Source organism: Pelodiscus sinensis, chromosome 7, assembly GCF_049634645.1.
Source record: "Pelodiscus sinensis isolate JC-2024 chromosome 7, ASM4963464v1, whole genome shotgun sequence".
Lineage (NCBI taxonomy): Eukaryota > Metazoa > Chordata > Testudines > Trionychidae > Pelodiscus > Pelodiscus sinensis.
The window spans coordinates 17,231,001-17,245,758 of NC_134717.1; the positions used below are offsets into that span (position 1 = coordinate 17,231,001).

At 47.8% G+C, this 14,758-nt stretch overlaps 1 protein-coding gene across 5 annotated transcripts in view; it reads left to right on the forward strand.

The window, feature by feature from the left end:
• Window positions 1–3,958: 3,958 nt before the first annotated feature.
• Window positions 3,959–14,758, forward strand: part of CCNT2 (cyclin T2) — a 51,860-nt gene continuing 41,060 nt past the window's right edge. Inside the window, exons 1-2 of one of the 5 annotated variants that reach the window (XM_075933281.1) lie at window positions 3,959–4,474; window positions 5,957–6,038. In XM_075933281.1, the coding sequence (XP_075789396.1) occupies window positions 4,188–4,474; window positions 5,957–6,038 (369 nt within the window). In that variant the 5' untranslated portion in view covers window positions 3,959–4,187. Of the gene's footprint in view, window positions 4,475–5,956; window positions 6,039–12,295; window positions 13,269–14,758 lie in introns of those variants that run through there. The other 4 variants (XM_075933283.1, XM_025181650.2, XM_075933285.1 and 1 more) reach the window with 4 other exon arrangements.

Sequence of the window (14,758 nt, forward strand, 5' to 3'; positions counted from 1 at the left end):
ACGTCCAGACTAGCGCGCGAGCCGACAAACAGCTAATCAGCTGTTTGTCGGCTCAGCGCAGCAGCCATGTAAATGTAAATGAAGCCGCTATCATTTAAATCGCGGCTTCATTTGCCTTTGCTGATCTGTCTAATCTACATGCCTCTGCCGACAGAGGCATGTGTAGTAAGTTGAGGGTCAGTAACATGGAGTCAGCAGGCCTAAATAGAGGCCTGTAACATGAAAACAGCAACAGGCCTGCAATCTAGTGAGCAAAACTTTGGTTCAATAACAGGAGCCAAGAAAGAGGCCCTATTGATAATTGTGTGATTGTGTAAGTTAGGTCGAGCATGGAAGGACACAGGGAGGTATTGGGTACAGACTGTGAGCCAAAGGGGAGTAATAAAATATCTTAATAAGAAATGTCTTGATACAAAAACTCCCTAAAAACTAATGCACATACCGACCTAAGTTCAGGACTGGGTCGAAATTGACAGCATGAAGAATAGTAAGTAAGCCCCCCTTCCATAAGGTGAGGGGTGGTAACTAGGCAACAGAGGGTGGTAACCTGGTACGTAAAGAAATGATGTAAGTTGTTTGTACCTGTCTATAAAAGGACACCACAGAGGGTGCTCTCCGGCCGCCCTGGGGGAGGGGGGGGAGCACTAGGCACCTGAATGGCAGGTGTCATTGCCTAAACTTACAGAATGCACAGTAGCTTAACTTTGACTAACTGCTGTTAATATCTGATATATGACAATAGGCCTGCCCGGTGTTGGTACCTTGTCAACGCGGGCCATAGTGCCCAGTGGTGTAACATTGTACTGATCTCTGTTACCAACTGGTAGAGCTTCGCATTTGACAATAAACCTGCTCGATTGATTTCAATCCTTGCCTGCATCTGTCGTTTCCGGGGCCTCTCAGAGATCTCTTGTGTTGACCCAAGTGCACAGGGTCTAACACTCTAGATAAAGGGAGTACCAATTGGTACGCACGCAGCCGAAAGTTTAACAACAGAGTAGAGGTCCTGTCAGGAGCGCGCCAGGACAACCCTGACCAGACGATGCTGACACTGACAGTCCAGACCACCGAAGGTACCGAGGTACGAAAACACTGAGGTACGACAGCATGTAGTCTAGACACAGCCTTAATGTCTTCATTTCAGATTTTGCAGTCAAGGGTTTAGTCCCCTCTTCATCTCCCAAATTGTATTAACTTATATTTTTACAATATTGGTACCTATGGTTCTTTAAGACAAATGCCCTTCCCTCTAGGGCTACGTCTACACTGGCCCCTTTTCCGGAAGGGGCATGTAAATTTCACGAGTCGTCGTAGGGAAATCCGCGGGGGATTTAAATATCCCCCGCGGCATTTAAATAAAAATGTCCGCCGCTTTTTTCCGGCTTTTAAAAAAGCCGGAAAAGAGCGTCTAGACTGGCCCCGATCCTCCGGAAAAAGTGCCCTTTTCCGGAGGGTCTTATTCCTACTTCAAAGTAGGTCTTATTCCTACTTCAAAGTAGGAATAAGACCCTCCGGAAAAGGGCACATTTTCCGGAGGATCGGGGCCAGTCTAGACGCTCTTTTCCGGCTTTTTTAAAAGCCGGAAAAAAGCGGCGGACATTTTTATTTAAATGCCGCGGGGGATATTTAAATCCCCCGCGGATTTCCCTACGACGACTCGTGAAATTTACATGCCCCTTCCGGAAAAGGGGCCAGCGTAGACGTAGCCGACGAGTTTACAATTTGAATTAGATCATGTACCTAACAATTACACATTCATAGAATATACCAAATGCTCTATGACTGATTTGTAAATGAATGAATGAAGGTGAGTTAGCCAGGTCACAACTGGAGTAATATAATTATTACTGTAAAATATAAGGGATTTGAATTGCACATATTGATTCAGTTTTTAAAGACAAAAGTTTCCAAAGGCTTCAGTTTGAAAAGTTTTGCCTACAAGTATGAAAACAATGATGAGGAGCTAACTACAAACCCAAATCACTGTAGTTAAAAATAGTCTCTGAAGCAGCCATATCTTAAAAGTTATCAACAACTAGGCCCAGAACCAACTAAAGACAAAAATACTAGGTCATCCAGTTCATCAATTCTTCCCTATTCTAAATTGACTAGTGTTCTGTCAGGTCTGTTTTTTTATATCATGATAATTTTAGCATATGTATAAAGTGGAGCTGGAATTTTGTAATAGAAATAACCAGAACACAGTTCCAGGAATAAATATGAGACCAAAACCCATCATTGGGATGTAGTGGCATGAAGAAATATCTCCAACTCAGCAGTTACACACTTGGGGGCAAATGGCTCTGTGAGAGCTGGGGTGCACAGGGATCCAGCTTAAAAGCAGCCCGTCCCCCCCCCCCTGTACTGCTGCCTCTGATAGGAACTACACCCTGCCACCCCGATACAGAGGCAGCAACCTGGGGGAGAGGGGCATGCAGCTCCCTGGTTGCTGGTGCTAGTGGGGAGCCAACTTAAAAACTGCCTTCCTTCCCGCATGCCTTCCCCCTATACAGAGGCAGCAGTGGGTGGGTGCATCCCAACCCTCTGCCCTACCCCACAGCCCCTGCACCACCCACCCACCCCCGCATCCCAACCCTCTGCCCCACCCCACAACCCCGTGCCGTCCACCCCCCCGCATCCCAACCCTCTGCCCCACCCCACAGCCCCCTGCACCGTCCACCCCCCCGCATCCCAACCCACTGCCCCATCCCCCAGCCTCCTGCACCGTCCACCCCCCCCCGCATCCTAACCCTCTGCCCCACCCCCCAGCCCCCTGCACCGCCCATCCCCCAGCCCCCTTCACTGCCCACCCCCCCGCCTCCCAACCCACTGCCCCACCCCCCTGCACCACCCATCCCCCCGCATCCCAACCCTCTGCCCCACCCCACAGTCCCCTGCACCACCCACATCCCAACCCTCTGCCCCACCCCACAGCCCCCTGCACCGCCCCGCATCCCAACCCACTGCCCCACCCCACAGCCCCTGCACCGCCCACCCCCACATCCCAACCCTCTGCCCCACCCCCAGCACCCTACACTGCCCCCCGCATCCGAACCCACTGCTCCACCCCACAGCCTCCTGCACCGCCCACCCCCCCCACATCCCAACCCACTGCCCCACCCCCCCCCCGCATCCTAACCCTCTGCCCCACCCCCAGCACCGTCCACATCCTAACCCTCTGCCCCACCCCCAGCACCCTACACTGCCCCCCGCATCCCAACCCACTGCTCCACCCCACAGCCTCCTGCACCGCCCACCCCCCCCACATCCCAACCCACTGCTCCACCCCACAGCCTCCTGCACCGCCCACCCCCCCCACATCCCAACCTACTGCCCCACCCCCCCCCCGCATCCTAACCCTCTGCCCCACCCCCAGCCCCCTGCACCGTCCACATCCTAACCCTCTGCCCCACCCCCCAACCCCCTGCACTGCCCACCTCCCCAGCCCTCTGCCCCACCCCACAAACCCCTCATATCTGGCCCCATTACAGAGCCCTCACCCCCTCCCGTCTCTCAGCCCGGAGCGCCCTGCTACACAGTAAATCCCTCAGTCCCACTCCCCAGAGCCGCCCCAGCCCCGCATCCCAAACTAACCACCCCGAGCCAGACTCCGCCCCCACCCAACCGCCAGTCAGAGCCCACCAAAGGGGGACGGAACGGGGGGGCGGGGCACGTGTGACAGAAAGCTGGCGAGCCTGGTGCCCACTGTACGGGAGGCTCCGAAAAAGGGGGCGGGGCGAGAGCCGGGGCTGAGCCTGAGCAAGAGAGCCGCGCGGCCACGCCCCTGAATCACACCGCCCTGCGCTAGCCGCGCGCGTCGGGGAAGAGTGACGCACGCCCTGCTAACCAACCAGCGCCCGCGGCCCCAACTACGTAATCGAGGCAGGATGAAACCTCATTTCCGCCCGGACCCGACGGAGGCGGAACTTTTCTCCGGCTGCGCGCGATAGAGTCGGACGTACAGACGCGGGAGGCGGAGTTCCTATTGCCGATCTTTTAATGGCGCCTCTCCCTGCACCCCACATCCGGTGCCCCGATAGCAATGTCCGCTAATGAAGCCCCATAGGCCACGTGACCATGCTTCCCTTGCGGCGCTCTAGCTCTGCTCTACCCAGACTCTATGGTTAAGAGGTGGCTAGGTGGACTCCTCGCCGGGCCGGTGGCCCCGAGTTCTCGCGAGAACGAATATGGAGGGAGACGAGGGGCTAGGCGCCGCGGCGGCTAGGCTGCCGGCGGGCGGGGCCGGAGGAGGAGGGGGAGGAAGTGTCATGGCGGCGGCTACGAGCGGGCCTGGTGGCGCGGGCTCGGCGGCGCGGGCTGGCGGCGCCGCCTTGTCGGCCTCGCGCTGGTTCTTCACCCGGGAGCAGCTGGAGAACACGCCGTCCCGGCGCTGCGGGGTGGAGGCCGACAAGGAGCTCTCGTATCGGCAGCAGGCGGCCAACCTCATCCAGGACATGGGCCAGCGCCTCAACGTGTATCCGACCGGCGAGTCTGGGTGGGGGCGAGGCCTGGGCGGCAGCCTCGGCCGGCGCCTCAGCGTGTAGGGAGGGAGACCGGGCCCCTGGGCGGCTGGGGGCCTAGAGAGGGGGGAGCTGGCGCCTGGGCCGGGGGGGGAGCTGGGGCCTGGGCCGTGCCGGAGGGGAGCCCGGCGGGTGGGCCAAGGGCGGGTTGTTGGCTGCTCCCGGCTTCGTGTGTCTGGGACTTTGGGTGATTTTTACATTCTCTCAAACTCGGGCTGGTCCTGCCCCCTTCGCGGTGCGGGTGTCAGGTGGTAATTTTCCCCAACTCTGGCTCTGCCGCCGCCGGTGGGGGGAGGGGGCGGGGAGGAGCGAGACGGATTGAAGCACATGTCTCCCTGGAGTGGTTCGGGGCTCTCTCTTCCCCCCCACTGATGTTAATAAACTCCGCCGTTGTTTTAATCTCCTTTTGGCATTTGCAGTTATTTCTTAGCCCCTGCAAGCCAAACTTCTCACTATTGTTTTAAAGGGTGAAAGAGATGAATGACTTTTATTGAAGTTTGAATATAGGGCTATAAGGAAGATCTTCATTTTAAAACCCCGTGTTTGTAGCTTCACCTTAGCTTTTCTACCATACTCTGTCACAAAGAAGACTTCCCATTTTGCTCTTTGAATTAGACTGCCTCTCTTTCATGGTTATTCCTAAAAGCAGTTTTAATAACCTTTCCATTGTGTTTCAGTTTCCTGCATTAAAATTATCATATAGAATGATTGTAGACTTGGAAATTGTTTCTTCCTTGATTATTAGGTTTTGTTAGAAGTACTTCATATATAAACAATAGTTGTTAAAAGCAAATATAATCTATTCCTCTTCTCTTGGAATTAACATACAATTACTGTAACAAGTTTTTCTTTAATTTGACTTTAAAAATTAGGATTTTTAAAAAACGAAACTTATATAAATGTGTATAAAGAGCACTTGGGAGAGTTATTTTCATAGAACCATAGAACTGGAAGAGACCTCAGAAGGTCATCAAGTCCAGCCCACTGCTCTAGGCAGGACCAATTCCAACTAAATCAACCTGGCCAGGGCTTTGTCAGGCGGAGACTTAAACACCTCTAGGGATGGAGACTCCACTACTTCCCTAGGTAACCCATTCCAGTGCTTCACCACCATTTAAAAGATACAGGATTTAAAAGATAAAATCATTCCTGGCAAAAGGATGTATCACCTAAAATTTTTCTAAAGGTAAGCCTTGATGGGGAGTCTACATCCAATGAATGAGATGTGATAAGTCTGGTTTTATAATTACCCTATTTTATTTCAGAGAAATATAAGTATCTTTCTATCAGTTATGTGCTCTGAGTTTTACTACTTTGTTGGTTCAGTTATGCTTTGCTGTATAAAATAAGGAAAAATATTTGTGTTAGATAGAATTTCAACTTCATTGGTTATACATTGTCTGGATGCATTAAATTTCCTTAACTCCATCTTTCAGATCTCAGCTTACAATAAATACTGCAATTGTTTACATGCACAGGTTTTATATGCATCATTCCTTCACCAAATTTAATAGAAACGTAAGTACTGACTTTTATACTCTTAAACTATACTGACCCATAATTTTGAGAGAGAAGCTGCCGTATATTCCTGTAGTATTTCAGATTAGCAATTCTGCCTTATTTTAGAAACATTTGTGGTAAGACTTGTGAATGGTTAACAGGTAAACATCACCCTTACCAGATGATGCTGACAAGTTATAACCAGCAGGGGCTGGAGCAGCCCCTGTCCTGTCAGGCAAGTGCCCACTATGGGATGTGGGGTTGCTCTCACCCGTCCCCCATTTAAGCAGTTAATGGGTTAAACATAACATTTAACCTGTTAACTGATTAAACAAGATTTTACATCCCTATTTGTGGTACTCGTATTTCAAGTGAGTTGTTTTAACAGGTAGTGATTAGGGATGTAAGAGTATAGCTGTTTAAACATGTAATGCATGATTTTAATGGATATTCAAACAGCTACACTCAGCTCCTGGCTCCCAGGGCACTGGCTGCTGCCCTGCGTGTAACCTAGAGATGTTACATATCGGTTAATTGAATAGTCAATTAACCTCATGAATTCTTATCGGTTACTCGACTAGTCTATAGTCCCCAAGGGTCAGGTAGCCAGTGCGCTCTGGATTCACCCCTGAGAAGTCTGCCATTCCACGCTCTGCTGCTATGTCAGAGGCAGCAGCATGGGGTGCTGGGCGAGAGCTGGTCCACAAGGGGAGCTAGTTAAAAACCAGCCCCCTCTTGGACCAGCTGCCTATTGCCCTTCACTGCTGCCTCTGATACAGAGGCAGCAGCACCATGTCGCAAGAAGCCTCTGTCTGAGGGGGTCTGAGCTCCTAGATCCAGTGCAAGTTGGAATTGAACCAGGCTGCCCTGCTGCCTGGCTCCTAATACTCCTAACAAAGCTAGGGTCTGCTACCTTAAGTTCTACTGACCCTGGGCTTACATTGCAATGTATTAGGAGCCCCAGTGGGAGTAGGTCATGGATCTGGTGCAAGCCAGGACAGAGCTGGGCTGTTGGACCAGCCTGCTAAAAAATTACTGGCTAGGAGAGGTGACCCGGGAGGGACTGGGAGATGATGTGTATAGTGTATAACATTAACCTGTAACCTTTTGCTTATCAGTTAATTGACTATACTATTGCATCCCTAGTGTAGCCACAGACATTTTCAGTGGTTACACAGTTATTCAATTACCCACATTTAATATTCCGTGTAGTGATTAGCATTTAATTTCTTTGTGTTGTTAAAGTAGAGAAATAATGTGATAAGCCACAAGAATACTATTTTTCTATTGAAGAGTTATTGGTTAAACTCTGTCAATACAGGCAGTTCCCGGGTTACGTACAAGATAGGGACTGTAGGTTTGTTCTTAAGTTGAATCTGTATGTAAGTCGGAACTGGCATCCAGATTCAGCCGCTGCTAAAACTGACCAGCGGCTGACTACAGGAAGCCCGAGGCAGAGTTGCTCTGCCCTGGGCTTCCTGGAATCAGCCACTGATCAGTTTCAACAGCGGCTGACTTGGGGACACCTGGGGTAGAAAAGCTGGGGCGCTGCCGGGTAGGTCCCCGCAGTGCTGCACCTCAGCGCTGCGGGGTCCAACCCGGCAGCACCCCAGCTGTTCTACCCCAGGTGTCCCCAAGTCAGCCGCTGTTGAAACTGATCAGCGGCTGATTCCAGGAAGGCCGGGGCAGAGCAACTCTGTCTCGGGCTTCCTGTAGTCAGCCGCTGGTCAGTTTCAGCAGCAGCTGACTTGGGGATGCCTGGGGCAGAGCAGCTGGGGGGGGTGCTGCCCGCTTGGTCCAGTAGCACCGAGGAGTGGTGCTGCGGGACCAACCGGGCAGCGCCCCAGGTGTCGCGAGAAAAGCCTGGTCTGCTGGGGGAGGTGGGGTGCACTATCTGCGCACCCTCCTCCCCGCCCCCCACTAGCAGACCAGGGAGACGCGGGCGGCGGGACTGCTGAGACGCGCCGCGGTCCCGCCCACATCCTCCGCGGCTTTGCTCCGCGTCTCCCTGGTCTGCTGGGGGCCCTCCAGCAGACCAGGGAGACGTGGAGCAAAGACGCGGAGGACTCAGGCAACGGGACTGCGGCGCGTCTGGGCGGTCCCGCCGCCCCCGTCCTCCGAGGCTTTGCTCCGCGTCTCCCTGGTCTGCTGGGGGGCTACCCCGTCTGCTGGGGGGCTCCCCCAGCAGACCAGGAGGACGCGGGCGGCGGGACCGCAGCGTGTCTGGGCGGTCCCACTGCCCGCGTCCTCCGGGGCGAGAAAAGCCCTGTTCGTAACTACGGATCCGAAATAAGTCGGATCCGCGTAAGTTGGGGACTGCCTGTATAGCTTAAAGGTCTGAGGTTGTGGGTAGAACCCTATGCAGATACATAACTTGAATCTAGTCTGCAAACATTGTCTGAGGATATTCAAGTAAGATATAAGGCTTATCTCTGTAGATTTGCTGATATGGGAACAAATGCAACCTTTTTCAGTTAAAAACGGATACGATTATAGTTTGCATCTAGTTATATATGTAGTAGACCGTCAGTTACAATCACCCCAGGAATTTAGGGTGTATAACTCTGAAATGTTACAAATTTGTGTGACGGCGCGTTGGGCCCCTGTCTCCTGCACCCCGAAATGGCACAAACAGACTGCACCAGCCGATGGAATAGAGGAAGTTTATTGCCTCTCCAGGATACAGCACAGCACAGAGCTGGTTGTAATCTGGTCACAGAGCTGGGCTAGGATGCCTCAGGCCCCCTTGAGATGGGGGGAGACTGGGCCCCTAAAATCCAGCCCCTTTCCCTAGGCTGTCTCCTCCATGCTCCCAGATACCAACTAAACTCACCCTCTTCCAGCCCTGCCCCCCAGCCAGGGCAGCCTCCACCTTCCTTTGTTCCTCTCCATGGGGAGTGTCTGGTTCAACAAGTTTGGCATCACCTTTGCATAGTGAGGTTTTCCCTGCTGGGTCTTGCTCCAGACAGCAGCGGTCACCACAGCCCAGCAAGTACCCCCACTACGTCACATATATGTAGTAGACCGTCAGTTACAATCACCTCAGGAATTTAGGGTGTATAACTCTGAAATGTTACAAATTGAACAAGAAATATGGTTACAACTAAAATTTGATTTAATACAGTTATGAAACTTTACCATGCACACGAAGTCTGCTTTTTACCATGTTAATTTAAATGAAACCAGCACAGAAAGAGTTTACTTACCTTGTTGTGAATCTTATTTTAAATGTTCCCTTTGTTTTTAGTAGCTTACATTTTACACAGTACTGTACTTTATTTTCCCCCCTCTCCTGCTGCCTCATTGCATTCCAGTTTCAGCTGAGGTATATGTTTGACTAGTCAGCTCATAACTCTGAGGTTTTACTGTACTTTGGTAAAAGCGATGGTCAACTTATATCTCTTCTACCTTCAGTAACTCAATGGGCAGTTAAAATAGATGGAAAAATCTCAAATCTGGTCTGAAATAGGGATATCAGGTAATAGAATATTCAACTAACCGCATGAATTTTTAGCGGTTAGTCGACTATTCTACAGTGCCCGGGGTAGGGCCAGCAGCCAGTGCACTCGGACCCCACTCCTGGGGAGCCCCCTGCCACCCCACACTGCTGCCTCTGATACAGCAGCATGGGATGGCATGCAGGAGCTGGCCCACAAGGGGAGCTAGTTTAAAAACCAGCTCCTCTTGTGGACTGGCTGCCTGCCACCCCGCACTGCTGTCTCTGATACAGAGGCAGCAGCGTGGGGTCCAAGCTCCCCCTGGACAAAGTCTGGTGGAGGAGGCTGCCACAAAGCAACCTCTCTCTGTGGGGGATCCGAACTCCCAGAGACAGCTTCACGGCAGGTTCCCCTGGTGCTTCTTTTCCCCCACCACTCTGCTGTGCAGTGATGGGGGACAGGCAGCTCCTGCTTCTCCCCTCCAACCACCTTCCTCCATTCCCCCTTGCCAACTCTGATAGAGGCAGCGGGGAGGGGGGGAGGAATGCGTGCAAGTAGTTGAATAGGCTTATCAGTTAATCAGCTAGTTGACTACTCATTCACATTTCTATGCTGAAAAGTAGCTGTAGTTGTATGTAATTTACTGGAACTACATGTTAAATCTTTGATAATTCTGTTTGTGTTTGTGTCTGTAACCAATTCTGTTTGGCATATTTTTTAAAATTGGATAATATGAAATTTCAAGCTTTTTTGTTGCTGTTGTGAGATACTAGATTTTTTTTGACCAAAAATATTTGATCGGTGCTTATGTCTATCATAGATCTTCTGTATTTTCTTCCTTCCCCTTTATAAAAATAGTCAATGGTGTAAGGAGTTTTATGTTATGTTATGGTGTGGTGTGGTGTGGTGTGGTGTGGTGTGGTGTGGTGTGGTGTGTGTTATGGATGCACTCTCTGAGCCATGGTTACGCTGTAAAAACATAGGTGTAAAATGTAGTTGAAATTCAGGTACATTAAGATTGTTTTCTGTTTTGATGATTGAAAAAGAAATAAGCTATATAACATTATTGGTTAAATTTAAAAACCATGTTTAACTATTTTTGTCACCTAGAAGTCCTGTCATATTTTCAGTAAGCTGCTTACTAAATGTCTACAGAGTTTTAGATCCCATCAATAAAAATGTTTAAGGTGCTGCCTGTCACAATCATGCCCCACCGATATTTCTGTCAGGACATTCTGGATACTCTTTGTATGAATGGAGAAAATCTATACTTCAACCATGTTAAAATAGCACACATTATTTGTGATAGCTTAATAGCTTTTTGTGTTCTTAAGTCAAGAATTGTGTTAGAAGTAGTTTGACACAAATATATATGAGTCATGTTTAAATATGATTAGGTTATTTTGCATAGATAAGCCTTTTAAAGGTGTTTGATTAATCCATTGAGGGCAGTAGAAGACTTATACTTCATCACTTTTACTCATTTTGATAAATAATCAAATAGTTCAGCAGTTCTCACATTTGATTGCATCACAAGCCTCTTCTGACAATGTAACCTTTGATGTCAGGACTGAGCGTGAGCCCTTCTTCCTTCAGACTTCAGCACCAGGTGGCAAGGCTCAGGCTTCAGCTGTAGGCCCCTTAAGCACTGGCCCTGATGAGCCCTTAAAATGGAATCATAACCCTCTTTGAAATCACGAACCACAGTTTGAGGACTACAGTCTAATTGGTAACTTATGGCCAATTGTGTATAATCAAAAGTGAAGCATCCGAAGGTTGCTTTTGTGGTGGTTTATGGCCTTCCTCATTCAGGCAAAGTTATTTGGAGTGGCAACTTGATTTTACATGGTTTCCACAGCCCAGTCTGGTGTAACCTATAAAACAGTGATTCTTAAACTTTTTGGCCTGTGGCCCATCCTGCTCAATACCGACCATTCTGTGGACACCAGCCTCCTACTGCGGGAGGAAAGGGTTTCCATGCCCTGCAGACTGACAAATGGGTGCAGGAGAGGGTGGTGGTTCAGGGTCGGTCAAGGAGGGTAGGGTGCATGAGTGGGCGGGAGGGGGGGTGTATGAAGGAGGATACAGGAGAGTAGGGTGCGGGGTCTGGACAGGAAGAGGATGGGGGGGCGCTCTACCTGTCTTCTGTCGCTCCCAGGCATTGAGGGCCCTCCCCCCACTGCTCCCATTGGCTGTGATTCTGGCCAGTAGGAGCAGCAGGGAAAGCCTCCAGCTGAGAAGTTTCCTGTGCTGCAGTTATCCTAGCTCCAGGGAAGGAGGAACATGAGTATGGGGAGCCACTTCCTTCCCCTGCAAACCGGATCCAGAGCATCAGGCTCCCCACTGCAGAGGAAGGGGTTGAGGTCCATGCGTATGGACCACACTTTGAGAACCACTGTTACAATAAAAGAAATCCTCTAATAACCAAGCCCAGCTTTTCGGTAGTGACAGGGTAGTTTTTAGCTGCTAAAACTGGATGCTTATATGTACCGTCGTTTAGGTTTTTAGAATTGCTAGCGCATCTGTAACTTGTAAGCACAGCTGCATTAAATTTCTTATGTGAGTTCTGTACAGCCGCCATCATCAGAAAAACTACATTTATGGAAGGGTAGCATGTAATGAATCATTGAACTAAAAGTTAAAAAGCTAGCACATATCAGAACACTCTAGTGTCTCTAAATAGCTTTCTGTATTTGTTATTAATATTATGTTAGTGATTTTTTTTATATTTGTATTGATGCACGGGCATCAAATGCATTCTCATTTTTTTTCTTTTCCTATTCTTATAGGGCGAAGGGAGTGGTCTCAAAGGGAATGAGAGTCACTTTTAAATTCATACTCCCAAGCCATCTGGCACGTTCTTTGTAGACAAGGCAAAGGCCAAAGACTTAATAAATGTTATCCAAATCTTCAGAGTGGTTGGTCAGCTGATATCTTAAGTACTGCATTCATCCACTGCAAGAAGAAACTAACTGTTAGAAATTAAAAATATACAAGGTACTAATGGTCTTAAAACTAAAACCTACCTGGGGAGTATACGAAATACATGTCCAATGGCTCTTCAGCTTACATTAAAGTAACACTCATGAAATCAAGAACTAGGGAGACTGAGGATAAAAATTAGACAGGTTGAGTTGTCTGCAAGGATCAATTCAGATTTTAAGGCTTATACTTTTGTTTCCTTTTATTAAGATGAATTTCCTTTAACTATTCTACACTAAACTTACTATTTATCCATTACGTACCACTTGATTATGTGTATCAGTAGATCATACACTTACAGACATATTTACAACTAAAATATCTCTACTCCCAAGATGGTGAGTTTTATTGGTTCACTTTGGTTTTTGAGTTTTCAGAATAGCAATTTTGTAGTAAATTCTTAAACTCTTGAAAAAAGTCAGACTGGAGACTGTCTAGCAACTGTTTCCTCCCCTAAACACTCTGCTCCCCTAAACTTGACATGTTTTGTTTTTTAAGAAAAGGCACAAAAGTATTTTCCCTTTGCAGTAGACAATATTTGCTACTTGCTGTACATACTGTAGTGGCTGTATACTGAGAGAACACTTTTATGCCTTAGTTTAGATATTGATTAAGCGTGACTTAAATGAAATTCAGAAATCTTTATTTTTCTCTTCACAGAACCCATTTTCAGACTTAGTTATCTTTAAGCCTTTTTTATTTAGATAATTCAAATGGTTTCCTTATAAAGCTTCAGACTTGGCATACTTGTTGTCTTCAGTGAGGAGCATATATACTGCTAGAGGTAATGATTGCTGAGCTACTCCTGAGAAACGACCTACTCTCACAAGTGAGTACTTAACATTAAATATTTAAAAATTCATTTGGAAGAAACTTTATTCTACACATTTTCCTGATGGGTTTTGTGATGAGTTTGAGTGACAGATCACTTGCATTTCTCTTATATTTAGCCTATGGTGAAGCAAAAAGAACAAATCTTGTGGTGTCTGTTTTCAGTTGTATTAACTGGAGTCAAGACTTTTCCAAAAAGTTCAGCCTAAACAAGGCACAAGAGTGCCACTTGTAATGACAGATGTTTGATGCTGATCTGTCCACTAGGAAACTGAAACTACACCATTTTACTTAAACAGTTGCCAAAGGTGATTAAATGGTTAAAAAATGAATGCTTGAAGTTAGAAATCAATATCTTGAACACTTGTGCTATTGCAACTCATGGCAGTTTGACCCGACTACTTTCTGGTGATCAGATTATAGTTGCAAACTGGATGCAGTACTTCTGCAGTATTTAAGTACTTCTATTACTCTCTAAAGTAAAGGATATGAGATAAAATATCATCAGAATAAAATTAAGTATTCACTGTAGGTGAGTCTCCAATGTGTAGCTCAGCAGTCCTTGCATCAGTGTATGTTCCTCACTGACGACTACAGAGATGCTACATCTGATGTAAGAAATGGCTTCCTTGAAACAAGAACAAGTATCTTTAAAGTTGGTTAACTTGAGTAATGTTACCAAAACTAGACAAGGCCATAGAAATCAAGGATTGAATGGACATGGAGACCTTATGCCTTGGAAGTAGTTCCTCTTACAAAAGGTTGAAACACATTGAGGTTGATGGATGTAGGAAGCGCACTAGTACCGTGACTGTTATATTGTCAGTATGATATCTCTCAGAGGGTACACATCTAGACTACACACTTCTTTCGAAAGAAGCTTTTTTCAAAAGAATAAGGCACTGCTTTTTGTCTAGCAGGCACTGCTTTTTTGAAAAAGCAATCCACTTTTTTGAAAGAGCATCTAGGCAATCTGGATGCGCTCTTTCGAAAAAGCCCTGTTTGTGGTCAAGAATGCCTTTAAAAAAAGAGTTCTTTTGAAAAAAGGCGTTCTTCCTCGTAAAATGAGGTTTACTGCTTTAGAAAAAAAACGCTGCGGTCTTTCAATTTAATTTCGAAAGAACGCAGCAGCAGTCTAGATGCAGGTGAAGTTTTTTTTTTTTGAAGACCACTTTTTTTCAAAAAAACCCTGCAGTCTAGACATAGCCAGAATTTCAGTGGTAGTTATTGGAGATGTAACTGTATGGCAGTAATCCGGAGAGACATGATCACACAGAATTTTGTGGCAGAGGCAGGAAAATAATCCAGTTTTCCAGGGAAATATTCGGATGCCTTAACCACGAGAACCTTCTTCCTCTCTATGCAATCCCTTACTTATTTATTGTGCATAGTTCAACCTCTGCAACAAATGAGGGGGAAGGGGCAGAGGGGTTATAGAGAACAGCCTCTTTTAGGCTGTGTAAAGACTGGCAAGTTTTTCTGCAAAAT